Source organism: Cygnus atratus, chromosome 3 (assembly GCF_013377495.2).
Source record: "Cygnus atratus isolate AKBS03 ecotype Queensland, Australia chromosome 3, CAtr_DNAZoo_HiC_assembly, whole genome shotgun sequence".
Classification (NCBI taxonomy): Eukaryota; Metazoa; Chordata; class Aves; order Anseriformes; family Anatidae; genus Cygnus; species Cygnus atratus.
The window spans coordinates 66,829,585-66,845,929 of NC_066364.1; the positions used below are offsets into that span (position 1 = coordinate 66,829,585).

General features: G+C 38.4%; 1 protein-coding gene across 1 annotated transcript in view; it reads left to right on the plus strand.

Moving 5' to 3' along the window:
- Positions 1-12,337, plus strand: part of IPCEF1 (interaction protein for cytohesin exchange factors 1) — a 47,691-nt gene extending 35,354 nt beyond the window's left edge. The window contains exons 10-11 of the mRNA XM_035538842.2: positions 8,168-8,358; positions 11,972-12,337. Coding sequence (XP_035394735.1) covers positions 8,168-8,358; positions 11,972-12,172 — 392 coding nt within the window. The 3' untranslated portion in view covers positions 12,173-12,337. The remainder of the gene's footprint in view (positions 1-8,167; positions 8,359-11,971) is intronic.
- The last annotated feature ends 4,008 nt before the right edge of the window (positions 12,338-16,345 follow it).

The following is a 16,345-nucleotide window of genomic DNA, read 5'->3' on the forward strand; positions in this document are numbered from 1 at the left end:
GAATATAGCTGAGAGCTGAATCATGGAAGTGTAAGTGTAAGGCATATTAGTTTCATTGTCACAAGTTGTCACTGTGATAATTTCAGGTTATTTTGCACTCAGCTTCATTATCCCTAGAGATCTAAGCTGCCCTGCTAGAGAGTTCTGTGGCAATGAAGATCAGTAAGAATTAAAACTGAGAATGAGCATATGTTTTGAAAATCAATGTTTTGTTTCTCACAGGTTTTGGCATTGCAAGTAGTTAAATAGCTGGGCATGGCAGAAATGGAGTCCCTAATGAAATTGTCACATATATTTTATTATATTCTGAAATTTTACCTTTAGGGTTAAATTTGACCAAGTGATTCCTTTGGGAAATATTCTTTCTATGGACTGAGGGATACCCAGGTTACATTTGAGCCTATATTTAATTATATTCAGGTGGATTGTTGGACTGTATGCCATATAGGGCACAGTAGCTTATAGATCCCATTGAGAAAGATTCAGTGGTTGCTCTTCAGAAGTATAAACTTCACCCTTTGCTTTGAATATGCTACTCTGGTATGGTCAGCAATTCTGCAACAATGCTCAGGTTAACGCTTTCCAACATGACTGTAAGGATGACAAGTACTTTTATGGATGTTGACAGATTTAGCATGACACTTCATAATCATTTAAAGCAGAGTTTTATAGGCTCATACAATGATATAGTAATACTTACCAACAAAACTGCCTTGATTTACATTTTAATCCTCATTTTGGTATATTCCTGCCATTTGCAGGGTGGTTTAATTGTCCCCCAAAATGTTCCTGGGGAAATTAATTCATTCACTGTTCACTGCTTAGCTGTTGGCCAACCCTAATCACAGAACACATCCGTGCTAACCACTCTGCTGATCTGTGATGGAATTCCAGAAATAGATCATTTTAACGAGACAGTCACTATAGAAACCTTATAACCTCACTAGTTACTATCTGCATCATAACCATTGTTGAGCAAGTAAGATATATATGAGGAGGGGATGGACAGTGGTTTTTTTGTTTTGTTTTGTTTCAATTTACACTAAAAAACTACATGAAATAATTTGCAAAGAAATTAATGAAGCCATTTCAATTTGGGAATGAGGTGAAAAATAAAAGAAAAAAGATTAGAGTAACAATTCAGTTCCAAATGGAAATTGTCAAAAAGGATCCAGTTCTGGTTCTGTGTCTTATCTCCCAAGAATTTCTATCTCCAGTTAGTTGACAAGGATGTACAAAATACTGTCAGATGATTTCTAATTGTGGGATGAAAACTATCTGCAAAACTTCATAATTTGCAATAAATTTTAAGAACACCATTGTTATCTGATGTGAAACAAAAAGGTATACCTCAATGATTTGCTAGTGCAATGCATCTTATTTGCTTTGCAATGCTTCCGAACAGTGCATGGCTGGCAGCTCTTTGTGTTCCAGAGTAACGGGACTGCATCCAGAAGGAGCTGGGTCCACCTTGCAGTGGCATGTATTCTGAAAGCATGTGTCCCATGCACATAAAGCCAGCCCTACTGTTGTCAGAACAGCCCCGTAGTCTTTGAATGCTCTCCCCACAGAGCCTTCACGTGTGTACATGCTCTCCTTTTCCTCATGAGGATAGAAAATCACCTGTCATGCACTCTGCTTTGCAGCTGTGTTCTGCTTAGCAAAACCCCGTGAGGAACTCATGGCTGTAGCTGATAGAAGCTGAGAGCTGAGGGAAAAGTTTTTCAAGAACTGAGGAGCATTTATGTTGGCAAAAGTCAGAAATGGAGGCCAAATGTTGTTGCCTAGAAGGAAGAAAGAGTAGCTGTGGCTTTGTGGGAAGAGCTTATTATGTAAATAGGAGAAGAGTAAAGAAACTTTAGAGATGAAATAAACAGTGAAAGAGAAATTTTTCAAAGAGGATAAATGCGTGAATCTCTGTAAGAAAAACAACAGATGCAGCCAAAGAATCATAGATTATTTTGTTAATGAATATTATTTAAAGAAAAATGTTAAGCAACAGTAGGTGTCTTGTGCAAGATGTACCAAATGATATTTTAACGACCTTTTCAGCAGCTCTAACACTATGAACAATCTCAATCTTAATGCTCAACTCTTGGGAAGAGGTTACGTACCAGAGGGTAGCACAAAGATACAGAAAAGGAGAGTTTAACATTTTTCTCTTTTGAAGGGAAATCAGCATTATATTGAAATTTACTTAGTGGGAATATTTAATACTTCAGCGTTAACAGCCTTTTACATGTACAATGACAAAGGATTCAATGATGACATAAAGGAGCTGATAGGTAAACAAGAAACAGGAATACAAACAAGTACGTGACTGCGTGCTTGGTATCCAGAAGCTGGCCTTGTCCTGTCTGGGATGACTAGAAACACTCTGTAGCCAAACTCCATCCTTTTTGTTTCTTCTGGCAACCGCTGGAACAGAAGGTATCTGATTATGGCCCACTGCTACCATCATCAAAAACAACGTTAACAAAAGGAAGCTGTAGACATGGAGAGGTTACTGTAAGTGAACAGGAATGTGTGTTTGTATTTATGTGGGGACCTTCTACTGTAGCAATAACATCCTTCTTCCTTGCGGTTCCTGAGTGCTTTATGATCATGGCCACATGAAGTTAATGCGTCTTGGCAAGAAAATTTTACAGTACCACTTCTGGTTTCTTTATTTTACTTCAGCTTATAGTAGCTAGTAGAAGAGCTGGCATGTGCTGATATTTTGGGAAACCTGGAAATCTTTTCACACACAATTTGAATTTTATCTGGGTTGGTTTTGTGGGAAGGAGTTGGTTAAATAAGAGATGGATGTAGTCAATTCCTTCTTTGTTTCTGAATTGACATCCTCTTCCCCTCTTGAGTCTGCCTGTGCCAGTAATAGCCAAAACAGATCCTCTAGTGTGCTCTAGTCCCTCTGCTCCTGCTGCAAAAGTTACAGAAAATGGATTGTGGCTAAGACTAGCTAAGAAGCATGCTTATAGAGAGCATTATTGTGTGGAAGAACAACTGTATTTGAATGATTATTTTGCTTCCGATAAAAAAAAAAAAAAAAAAAAAGGAATCACAGTGAAAATTATGGTGTTAACATTCTCTGAACTTGGAACAAGACATACTTATTTGTGTTATTTCCAGTTTAGTCACAGCTTGTTAAAAATTACATCCTTCGCTGCTGAATTCACTCAGCTATGTAGTCAAGAGCCTCTGACTGTTGGTGGTAATGTAATTTTCCTGTAATTTTCTCCCACTCTATCATACTTCTTAGTTTTGTAGTTCTGCATTTACCAGTGAGGAGTTTGCCTTCCTAATTCAATATTTCCTTTTCTGTGTAGTTCTGTGGGAAATGTGATTTCCCTGAGGTGTCGTCATATTCACGTTAGAAACTCCACTACTACTATGGAAAATGGATAGGGAGCATGAGCCAGGGTAGGTAAGGGCAAAAGTGGGTTATGATGTTTTCCTCTCCTCTCCCCAGCCTGGGTCTATACGCTGCCCCATTGACATCAAAAGGTTTGGCGGAATCAGAAATAGGGATATTAGCACAGCCACAATAAGCTTGTAAGTATAGTAAAGACAGGAGGAAGAAGCACATTATATATTTTTTTCCTTGGGATTAATGCACAGCTGGAGAGTTATCAGATCCAGTTAGAGAATGGAAGAACATTTAAATTTCTTGGGTTCAGTTTAGAGTTAGTAAGATATATTCTGCTGGAGGTGGTTTTCAATGCAAAATGCTCTTTCTGCAGAACTTTGCCAATTTCTATTTCTTTACCACTGAGAAGAAATCAGCTTGATTTTTCACAGCTGCTTCTTGAAAAGTTCTGGATAATTTCACTTTTGTGAGCTTAAAGAGCCTTACAGTTGAGAGTTTTCAGGCAGGCTCCTGTGTTGCTGCTGCAAGGTGGGGAGTCTCGATACTGTAATGTCTCCCACCTGTGGCAAGTTGGCCGACAAGAAGGTGGAAGCTGAAAGCTGAGGAGGTGCAGAAGTGGTGTGCTGAGCCTTTGGCAGCTTGCTCTTGTCTGTGATATCTCCTGTTAGGTAGAGAGAAATTCCAGATAGGTGGCATCGAGCCACCAAGCTGTGTTTTACTTCTCCTGAAACAGTTGGTAAGAAGTTTGGGTCAGCCTGAAGTATTACTTTATCTTCATCACCTGAACATAGACAGTCCCTTTCTCTGCAGTGTTAAAATATCTAAGAGCAGGGCTTCCCTTTTTTGGGTCAGGACTAGTTTCTTTCCACTTTCCCCTCTATGGAGTTTGTCAAAGTTAAGAGAGCTATACAGTACTATATAATATGTCCAGAAGTGCTGGGAAGGTGAAATAAGTATTTCACTGATCCTTCCAGTGGCATCACCCAACAGAATCGTTTATAGTTAATGTTGCCAAGGGATAGGAAAATTGTACAATGTGTGGTGATGCACATGCTCCAGTGTGCATACGCACACTCATAAATGCACACAACATGTAATAACCTTCCACTGCTGCTGTTTGCTCTTTACCCATAATCTTTCAGTAGCCCTGAGAGAAAAATGAATGTATTTTATCTTCAACATAGAATGAGATAAAGAAGTGCTGTAGTAGGGCGTAGTAAAATTCCTAACTTGAATGCCTGAAACAGAAAGTGTTTAGCTTGAAGTGTACAGGTGGAAAAGATAACTTGCAATATTTTGAAGTGATTGTGAATATGCCTGATGTAACCTGTATCAGCCTGGCTTAAAAGGCTCACTTCAGAGCAGCACTAGTTGGGGCTGACCTTTCCATTTTACGTATTTATTTATTTGCTAGCAGAATATATACATCATTATAAACATTCTGAGCTTAGCAAAACTCAGAGAAGAGGTGGCTCTTTTATTTTTGCAAGGCTGACACAGACAATCTGTTTGTTTTTTATACCAAGGCCTGAGCTTGATCGCTATATGCATTTTGCATGGATTTTTACTTTGTGATGCAAAGCAAATATTTTGTAACAATTTAGTAGCAAGGTTTAGACACGCCAGGTTTCATAAGGGGAGTCCAAGTCATTGAAACCTAGAAATACAGAACTGGTGGATGCCTGTGCTTGCGTTAGAGACTTGTTCATGTGCAGGTCAGTGCTCTGTCTGCAGGTACAGAGAGAAATAAGCACCACAAAGTTGTGGGCAAATGTACTGTGAATGTTTAAATTTGGAGAAAATAGCCAGTCTATGCTTAAACCTTGAGCTACTTTGCTTTATCTCTGTTATCCAGCCTTAATTTTCTTTCAGACATTTGGTGAAGAAAACAAGAAAGCAAACTGTGGGTAGTGCTTCAGTGACTTTCCTGGCATAAAGAGGCTTGTGAAATACTGTAATACACCATTGTGCGAGTGAGGAGAAATATGACTCTTTTTTTTTTTTTTTTTTAAATCACTGATCATTTTATTGGGCTTGTTAATTGATTGCTAGACATAATGCCTCTTCCCTTTCTCCATTACCTGTCCCCCTTCCACATTTATAGTGTGAATCTGGTAGGTTCACTGACAGCTTCAAGCCAGTGGAAGATGATGGGCTTTGCTTTCTGAGGCTGGCTCAGGGACACTAGGGATAGTGGAGTTAAAAGTCCAGATAGTCTGGCCTCAATTTATTAGCAGACCTACTCTCTGTCAATAGCAACAGTACCTGCTTCAGTACAAAAGCACAATATTAAGGTACTGTTTTTTTTTTTTTTTTTTAACCTGTTATGGGAGAAGGTTGTTGTTCATCACTGTAAACAAAGGTAGAGACCAGAGCACTGTACAGCTCATACCTAGCTCCACACAACCTTGCAGATTTAGATTTACCTTTTTTCTTTTTTCTTTTTTCTTTCTTCTTTCTTCTTTCTTCTTTCTTCTTTCTTCTTTCTTCTTTCTTCTTTCTTCTTTCTTCTTTCTTCTTTCTTCTTTCTTCTTTCTTCTTTCTTCTTTCTTCTTTCTTCTTTCTTCTTTCACAACTGTTTCCTTAAATCCCATTTAGCTGCTTCACTGGTACTCCCTTCATCTGCTCCATATCTGAAGAATCCAATGCTTTCTTTTCCCTCTGAAATTAGCTGGCCCTGATCAATCTTTCTGGGGATGGGAGTGTTGGAAGAATAAGAAATAGGAGAGGAGTTTGAGGACGCAACCTTGAAAGGATAAAGGAGCAGAATGCACAGTGTTGATCACGTGCATGGCCAGGGAGCATTATGCTGGGCTCTTCTCACCCCAGCTCCTGCTTCTTTTTCTGTGCTGAGTATTTCTGTCCTCCTTACCTTTACCCACAATTGCACAGAAGATATTGGAGTTCTTAGAGTGGAAGAAATGTGTTCAGAGTGGTGTTTTCTCAGGCTTGATGCTTTGTAACCATTTTAGATGTAGCACCACGAGTTAGACCCAAAAAGTATCTGGAACAGGGACTTCACATTCCCCTGGGCTTGACTGTTTTTTTTAAAGTTGATGGACAGGGTCAATACATCATTTTCTTTTGGTATGGTCTTTCTTGGTTAGCTGATAAAGGTTAATTTATCTCTGGAAGTGTTACTGTGTACAGTCCTGAAGGGTGAGGTCTTTAGCACAGCTGAGCCAGTCTTGTGAAAGAGATGGCTAATGAAACAAACAGATGCTTCATCACAAGTAAGTAGGCAGGAAGCTAGTTATAATTACAAGCCTCATGGCATGAGCTGACAGTTTTCAGGAAATACTACTGCCGTGTATTATGCCTTACTCTTGCATTTTCTTTCTATTTCCCACAGCTTGTTAAATATACAACAGTTCTCCTTTTCCTCCCCCTGCACTGTACCAATGAAGGAAGCTATATTTAGTCCTTGTCAAGTTACAGCAGCTTTTTTATAATCAAAAAGTAGAGAAAAAAAGGCCAGCAACAGAGTGAAGGCAAATATTTGTAGCATATCATAAACCTTTCTTGTAACCTAAATATTTAGAAAGAAGGGGGATGTAGGTGGATGCTGTACTTTTTAAAACATGGAAAAGATAAGGAGCAGACTCCTTCCTAAGTGTGATGACATGCTGGAGGATTCTTTTTGCTGCACCATAAGGGAGCAAGAGGACTTCCTTTTTTTTTGCTGACTGGGGATGATTTAGAAAAGTCAATGTTTAACTTTCAGTTAAAAGAAAAAATGTACTGCAAGTTCAAACAGCACATGGAGGACTGCATTTGAGAAGAACTGCCACTGCTATCTCCAGTAGAATAAACATGAATGTTATCCCAGTAGCTCTTGAGGGACTCATTGGCATCCTAAAAACACCAAATTTAGGAGACGTTGAAGTAGAAAAGCTTGCAGTGTGGACTGTGGAAGAAGTGAGTTGCACAGCCGTTTGCTGAAACTGTCCTTCAGTTGCCCCCATCTATGCCTGGTATATTTTGCATTCCTTGACTGTTCATTTTTAAGTTGTTTTATTCTGAAAAAAAAAAAAAAAAAAAAAAAAGCATTTGCTTTAACTTTTATCTTATTTTATCCTATTTAATTCCCAGCTTCTTGCTAGCTTTTTCTGTCATATCTTCTCTGTCATGGAAGATGGTGCTGCAGCTTAGGGCTCATCAGAGCTATTAAGTGGAATAATCAAAGCTTTTCTGTGTGGCACCACAGGCAAATTCTGTGCTGCAGTCTGTGAAACTCAAGACTTAGGTATCAGGTACCCCAAGGGTTTCTGCTTTAATCTGTTTTCTAGGGACCTTCTCTGGCCTCTGACACATTTCTGTGTTTCATTTCCTTTCTCAAAAAAAAATTTCGTTGTATTTTCAATAATTATCAATGCCTGACAATAAGTTGGTACACCTAATAGAATCTGACCCATGAAATGCCATGTAGAAACGTAATTAACCGTGTGCAGCTTGTAAGGGAAAAGTGAATAAGTGTAGATGCTATCAAAATGTATTCATTCTAATGTAACGTTACTGACAGTTGTTCAAAGTCTGTGATATATTTAGATCATTAGAGCAGCACTCGATCAGTGGAAACATATGCTCATATCTGCTTGGATCATAACCTGATTCTTAAAAATGTCTGAATTTGGTAGTACATCATTCTCATACGCCTAATTACTCTAAAAATTACCCTTGGTTTTGACTCTAATACCATTACTTTTTGACTTGGCTAAGAGTCTGACAGCTGAATGCAATGTTTCTGCTGTCTGCTGCCATATTCATATTCTCATACGCACTTTATTCTTTGCTTTGCAGATCAGGAAAAATGTGATGATGATGAGATGGAGCGACTTTACAAGTCATTAGAACAAGCAAGCCTGTCTCCCATCGGTGATCGTCGGCTGTCAACCAAGAAGGAGCTTAGAAAGTCATTTATCAAACGGAGCAAAAACCCCTCCATTAATGAGAAACTCCACAAAATTCGAATGCTAAACAGCACATTAAAGGTGAGGTCACAGAGTGAGCCAAGGAAAAGCCTGAGAGAAAGAAACGGTTTGGCTGAAAAAAGAAGCAAGCCTAGACATCAGCCAAATTCTAATTACATATTTATTTAAAGCCCCAGAGAGTTTGGATAAGTTTTTGAAATTGTTTTCTACTTTATTCAGAATAGTGATCTGTGTTTTGTTGTTAAATCTGAACTGGAAACAGAGGGAATAGTTCAGAAGGGACCCTTCTTGCAGAAATTCCAGCCCATTTGGAAAATTTAATAAAGAAAGCTCCTCTTAGTTAGCTGGGAAACCTGCAAACTCAGCTGAATACACTAAACAAGGCAGCCTTAAAACAGGAAGAGCAGAAAAAGGACATCAATGATAAAGCACACGAAAACGACCCTGAGCCAAAAAAGTTTTCCTTATGTGATTATTGGGGAATGTACAGGATGTGCCAAAGCTATTGTAAAGACCTCCTGTAACTAAAATATTTTTAATAACAAAAGCATCCTGCTTTTATGTTGGAAGCGTATCATGAACTGGAGGGGTGGAGGGGTTCAGGGGACATTCCATGAAAGGGCCAATAAATTTGTCTTGAATATGGAGATTTATGAGGCTGTTTACCTGCCAGCATTGTTTTGAGTGTCATGGGATTTCAAAACCTGCTTCTGAATGGTACTGAGGCAAACAGAAATCTTAACCATAACATTTAAATTGTAAAGAGGAGAAAGAACAAATCCAAACCTGGGGCTTCACTTGATATTTTTTTTTTCTTTCATTATGTTTATTGCCTGGAGAATTTGTGGATGATATTTAAGGTCACTTCCAACCCAAGCCATTCTACAATTCTTTTTGTATGCATTAGAAGCAGGAATTGAGTATCACTTTTCAAGTATGTGTATTTGGCTTCAGGAATTGTACCCTGGAGGAATACATGTAAAAACTTCTATCAGCACAATAGTTGATTTGATTATTAGTTGCAATGTGAGGGTTGGCTTTGGTGCCCCGGCTTGCCTTAAACTTCCTGAAGACACATTTGAAAAGACAAGTTGGTGTACAGGCATCCTGCCTGTTGCAGGGCTTCCAAGCTGCGTATGAGACCCAGTGAAGTCTCTCCTCAGTATTAATGAGTCTTCAGTGAAGTGGCACTGACTATAGTTTTATTCTTCTGCATCAGTAATGAAGTGAGCCCATCATACAGCAGAAATTTATTTTAAAAATTATGCCAATTTTATGGCACAGGAAAATAAATGTGGAAGCATACTTTGATGTTTTTCCCTGATATGAGCCTCCCTAATAAATCTAAGAAGCAGTTAGTACAAAACGGAGCTGTATCTTCTGGGATAATCCATTTTATTAGTCTGGAGCTGAATGCAAGCCTAGAAGCCTTTCTGTCAGACATGAGCAAGGAGGACAACTTTGCATTGATTTAATGCAGGAGTATTGTATAAATTGTGATTAGCAGTGTTTATAACCTTAGGCTTGTCTAACACTGGTATTTAATATGGAAAAAACATTTTTGGAGTGTTCATAATGCATAAAATGTGTTGATTTTTTTTTCCTTCTTCAAACCAAGGAGTTGGAGAATTGACAAGACAAATATAGCACAGACATTTTCTCACAGACACGAACAGAGTTGCATGCACAGCAGTGTTTGAGTTAGCCTGTCTAAAAGGCAAATGCTTTCAGTGGGAATGTGCCATATTCTTTACATCAGTGAGATTATGTGCTTTTAAAGTCAACTTTTTTAACATAAAATGTGAGACATGAGACAATTGGAAATGATCTATTGGAAATTTCAAAATCAGAAAAGTTTTGCATCTGATCCATATTTACTCTGCTTTAGTTAAAACCCTCTTAGTTTTGAAGCAAATGATTTATGCAAGCTTCAGTACAATTTTAATTTTGGCCTTTTGACTCCACATCTTTAACAACAGATTAATGTTCCTGCCACAATATATCATTAACAAAACATGCTTAGGATTGTTTGGAAGAGAGGGAAGCTGTGTGCAAATGCATCACAGGCTTAATGAATGTGGGAAATAGATTTAAAGCAGAAGAAAAAATCCACAACATGGCTTTTTGCCACCAAGTCTGTGCATTGCAAATACTTCCCTCTCCCTTCTACTTCCCTATCTCCTCTTCTGCTCTTAGGCTATCAGTGTGTCTCTGCATTTATGCCAAAAGCCCTCTTACAAGGATTAGTCTTGAGGGTGGGACCAATGTAAACCAAATGTTTAACAAGTTTTTTTTTCTGTTTGAAAAGTGGTTCAGGCATCATAGGGGTTAGAGTAGTTGAGGGTTGATTAGGGTAGTAGTGGGATATGGATATGAGAGCAGCCTATTGCTACTGTCAGGGAGTGTTGTGGATGTGTGAGTGTTCTCATGGTGTTTTGAAGGCAGCCACTAGCACAGAGTGTTCTCAGGTGTTATGAAATTGGTGGCAGTACAGAGGATGGCAAGAACAACCTCATTGCTGTCACACATAGACCTGGGGTGATGGAGCCAGGCAAGAAGAAGTAAAGGTTTGTTAGTGCAGCATGGTGCCTCCATTAAGAAATTATAGTTGCTAACTGAAGTTTCTCTATCCTGTGATCCACTGCATGGATCGGCAATAAGAGCTAGAACAGCAAAAAGATGGATTGCCTTAGAAAATGTGAGGGCATGACTAAATACCTGAGGGGGGCATGCGAAGAGGATGGAGGAAGGCCCTTTTGAAAGGTGCCCAATGACGGAATAAGATGCAATAGGCACAAACTGAAGCACAGGATTTTCTGTGCAAACATCAGGAAACACTTCTTTATTATGTGGGTGACTGAGCAATGGCATAAGTTGCCAAAGAGGTGGTGGTGGGATCTCCCTCCTCAGAGTAATTCAAAAGCTGCCTGGATGTGGTCCTAAGCAACCTGCTGTAGATGATCTTGCTTGAGTCAGGGGGGTTGGACCAGATGACCTCCAGAGGTCCCTTCCAACCTCACCCATTCTGTGACCTCAAGGTTCTCAGTTTCCCTGTATCATGACATGACTGTTCCTGTCTTACAATTGACCCAGGGTCCCTGCAATATACAATCTGAGATGCTCTTGTCTAACAGCAGAGACCAGATTTGTTAACAGTATCTTGTGGTAGATGTATTAACACCCACACGTGATCTAACTACCCATGAGCTATACTGCCAGTGCATGGATTTCGTCCAAAAGTATTTCCTGTCTAGCTTCCAGAGAACAGGAATTTGTAATTGTGCTCAGGCGGGCAAGTATTTTTTTTTCAGAAAGTTAGGATTTGTCTGAATTATAGGAATAGATGTCATCATGTCTAGTTTCATGCAACTACTAACTTGTGAGGCAACATAACTAATGTCTAATTTTCATGACTTCTCATTCATAAAATTTTACTAAGTATCTTGTAAAAACAAAACTACTTGAAATCATAATCTTGCCTTCAACTGGGAGGAATTTCTGCTGTGGACTTAACTTTGATAATCTTGGTTATAAAAATAGGAACAAATTGCCAGGAGGATGGCTAATTGGTCATCTCCTTGTGCCCTGGTTCTGCAACGTTCCCAGAATTTTATTTTTATGAACAATGAGCTTGACTGTGTCTGTGGGAAATAACCACTTATTCTCTTCCTAGTGTAAAGAACATGACCTGGCCACAATTAACCAGTTGCTAGAGGACCCAAAGTTGACGGCAATGAAGTACAGAGAATGGAGGAACACAAACATCATGCTGGTCCAAGATATCTATCAGCAACAGGAGGTCCAGGATGTGTCCACAGAAAATAGTGAGGAACAAGAGACAACACCATTGGCTATCACTGAAAGTGCTATCTGAGGCTGTGTATCGACAGTTCACTGCAAGATTTTTTTCCCCACAGGTCTTCATGTAAAGACACTTTAAACTGTTGCATTCTGACTTTTTTTTCCCCCAAGTGTTCTTCATAAGGAAAACAGCCCCTTCTCCAAAGCTTTAATTCCTTTTGCAAAACTTATTTCATGTCAAAAGAACAAATCCTTCAAATTAAAACAGCATGCTGGAATCTGGGCTGCATATCTAAGAAGAATATTTTATGAAGCAGTGAAGAAATGTTTTTCCATATTGGGAGAAGTAAATTGTATATGTGCAACTTCTGGAAGTCACAGTGCTATATAATATGAACTGTATAAATGTCAGATACTTGGGGTTGTTTTAAACATGTAACTTGCTCATAAAGGAAGCTACAACAATTCCAAAAGGATGTAGTTTACTCTCTACTTTTTGACCATGCAAGGTAACCTGATATATATATTTTCATTTCTACATTCGTTCACTTTGACTGCTCTACCAGTTGGAACTGAGACAAATCGAGTAGCAATTATGTATGAATTTATACTACAGACTACTTTCAGGCACCCAGTTTGTGTCATACCTGATGTTTTATGAATTAGACATTTATTTACAGTCCAGACCAAGGTACTGTCATTCTATATCGAGAACAGAAGGTCGCTCAATATGTTTGGTAAAATGTAAATTGCTCTTCAGTGAGGCAAATAACGTCTCAACAAGTTTCAAACTTTTCTGATGGACTTAACAGAACTTCCTGGAAGGCTATTTTCTTCTTTCATATTTTTGAACAATCATGAATATATAAGGTACAATTTCACCCCAAACTCCTAGATAGCAAGGTGATCAAGTTTGCAAGGAAGAAGCTAAATACTTAAATTTCTGATGTGGAACTGAAAGTGTAAGGCATAGCTGCAAATATTTTTGTAAATATATGTCATTTTATGGCTTATATGAATGTGACTATGTACTGTATATATGTTTTATTTATATATTTATATATGCTGAATTTGCTAATGTAGATAGAAGCACATGGACCAGACCCACTTATGTGAGTGTACTTACACAGTGACTTGAAATGCTTCTCTGTTCTTTTTTCCATTATAAATCACAGTAATGGATCTTGAATGAAGAGTACCCTGGGACTTCTGCTGTAACTTCTTCTGTCTTTCAACCTAACTTTGAGATTTTGATGAAGAAAATCTGTGTAATTTAGGGCAGGAATATAAGTTTGCTATAAAATTTTGGAATTTCTCTTTGGACAAACAAAAATGAATATGTTAAGAGATTTTGCTACAGGATCATTACATTTTAGCATCACTGTTCTCGGTACAGTTTTTTTTTTTCTCCCATCCTCAGCATGTGTGCAAGTATGAGGAACTTTGCAGAGTGCCAATTTCTGAAAAGCAAGAATTAATCCACCATTCTCCAATTAATGCCACTACAAGAACTGGGGGAATTTGCACTTCTGTTGGCTATTTTGTGAAGATATTGTCATTGGTATTCAACAGATTTTATCTTTTAAAGTAAAATACACTATACAGATGCAGCCATTTTCACTTGTCTTTATACATGATATGTTTTATTGTATCTTGATTAAGAAAGCAAATATTAATAGTATTATTGGTAATGTGAAATCTTTTTCACCTGCCAAGTGATATATCTGATTGTTGAGATGGCATTGTTGACACTCAACAACTTTCCTTTGCTACAGGTATCACAGGGGAAAGGTCAGGGAAACCTTGTTGAATGCAGAAGCAGGACTGCACTCAGGATAGCATCATTGCCTCAGGTATAAAAGGGTTTAGACTTAATAATTGGAGCTGGTCTGCTGGTGGGGAACAGAAGTTAGATGAAACTTAGAAGTGAGTGACAATAACTAAATGGGGAAGCAGACACAAAAAGCAAGGTGGTTAAAGAGCTAACATTTCCAGGAAATCTTCATACAAGTGGTGCTTTTATCGTTTCATTAATTCTAACTGGACATTGATAGAAATTAAGCAAGCTCAATACCTGGTATAAATTGGTTTCTAGCAATTCCTCATTAAAACGCGAGCCTATTTTAAAGTATTTTATCTTTGACTATTCTCAGAAGACCCTCTTGACAGTGGGCGTCTGCAAGTACCCTGTTCCTGAACATAATTTTTCAAAGGTGAGAGAGGGATACACCCTGAATTTGACATGATCGATTATCTGCTGAGCACACACTGAAAATTAGGAGAGTGAGGACTGATCTGCATAGTCCTTCTCAATTTCAACTACCTGCTGCTAAATAATTGATAAATAATGGAGGTCAAGTTGCTTGTACACTTCAGATTTATTCTTACAAGTGCAGGCCCTGCAGTTTGTCATATAAATTCCATTTCTCTTCAAAAGCATCTTCACTACTTAGATCTTAAAAACAAGCACATGCTTAAGAGTTCCGTTGAACTGAGCCAGACTAGTCAGTGCCTTGCAGTTCTGAGTAAAATCCTAGCCAGCCAACTCCATTTGCTGCAGTAGATTTGCACCCTACAAAGGAGAGCACTTTGCAGCCTGTATAGACTGTCAGCTTTTTTTTTTTCTTTTTTCTTTTTTTTTTTCCCCACAACTGTGCTCGTATCAAGATATAAAGCACAGGTTTCCCAAATACATAGGCAGACAAACGTCCTCAGACTGCCTGAACTCTACTATTTTTTTTGATGAGATTAAATAGACTAAAATAACTTTTAAGTTATTTTCTTTTCAGAGGGTCAGTAGGTAATTGCTGTCGCTATTGAGCTTTTGGAATCCAGTTGAGGATGAATTGTATCACCCTCTTAGAAAAGAGCAGAAAATTATTGAACAGGGTTCTTTTAATGCAGTTATTTCTTTAGAAATTTCTTGTGTGTTCAAGAAAAATGTATTGGTTTTATGGAAGTGCAGTGTTGGAAGCCTATCCCCATTCTCTTCAGCTACTTTTTAGACCAAAAACAAATGGAAAGCATGGGAAACATAAAGTGAAAATGGTAGTAAAATAGGATTAGTTTTCCAACATTGCTAATTAATATGAAGGTTTTCACCTGGATTCATCACAAAGGGCTGTGCAGCCATGTGAAAGACACAACTGGAGAAGAACAGTGCACAATCTGACAGCTACAACTGGTAGATGATATGGCAGGGAGCCACGTCAGCAGGAGAAGCTCAGACTACTGTGTGCTCTGCTCAGTCATATTTAGGGCAAATGGTATCTACGCATAGATTCTGCTGGTCTGAATTTGGAAGGCTTCCATTATTGACTCATAGTGTAGGGAAATTGTGTCCCTTGGAATGTCCAAAAATCTTTAACAGCCTGCCTCATGGGACTTCTTTTGTACTTTTCAGGAGAAAGTGTGCATGCACACAGCTATTCCTCCATCAGTAAAGCCTTTTTGCATTAGTGCAGTAAGTCTAGCTATGCAGACTTTGGAGTAACTAATTATGATATCTAATTTCAGCTGTTTCTGCAGCCTGTCTCTGGTGGCTTTTCTGGAAATCAAATCTCTCTCTGTTTTGGTGGTGTAGATCTTATGAGCTACCAGCATGAGATGGGATCACATTTCCTTTTCCTAAGATGGGAAAGGTTTCATGCTGGGTTAGCAAATTGTTTCTGCATGTAGTTCTGATAATTTACTTAATCCCGGACTTCACTGAAAACAGGAATAAATGATGTGATACAACCACTTTTTACAGATTATTCTGTTTTTGAAGGAAACCTTCTTATGGGAAAAAAAGCTCTTTTAGGACAACAGGGAGAGGGGGAGGGGAAGAAAAGAGGTGATGTTTGATTTAAAACTATGTAGAATTTTGGAGTTTAAAATTATTTTGTAACTAGAAAAAAATATGGGCATGCTGTATCTAATAGGGGAGTCTGTGAACTTACATGTCTATTACAGATTTAATATAAAAACTTTATTCTGTGTCTCTTAAAGTAACAAGGAAGTCCATATACGCAAAATTTTTATGTGAAGAAATTCTTGTGCTGTGGTGGAAGTTTGGGTTTGGGGATTTTTTTTTTTTTTTACTGTTTTGGTGGTACAGGAGTGACCAATTGCAACAAGAGCTTGGGCTTGCTTCATTTATGTGAGAAATGTCTTTCTGTTAACAGGAAACCAAAGTGGTTTTCTTGTAGTAATAGAGACAAAGTTTTCCTGTTTCCTGTTTTGTGTGGGGCATTTTGAAGCAGCA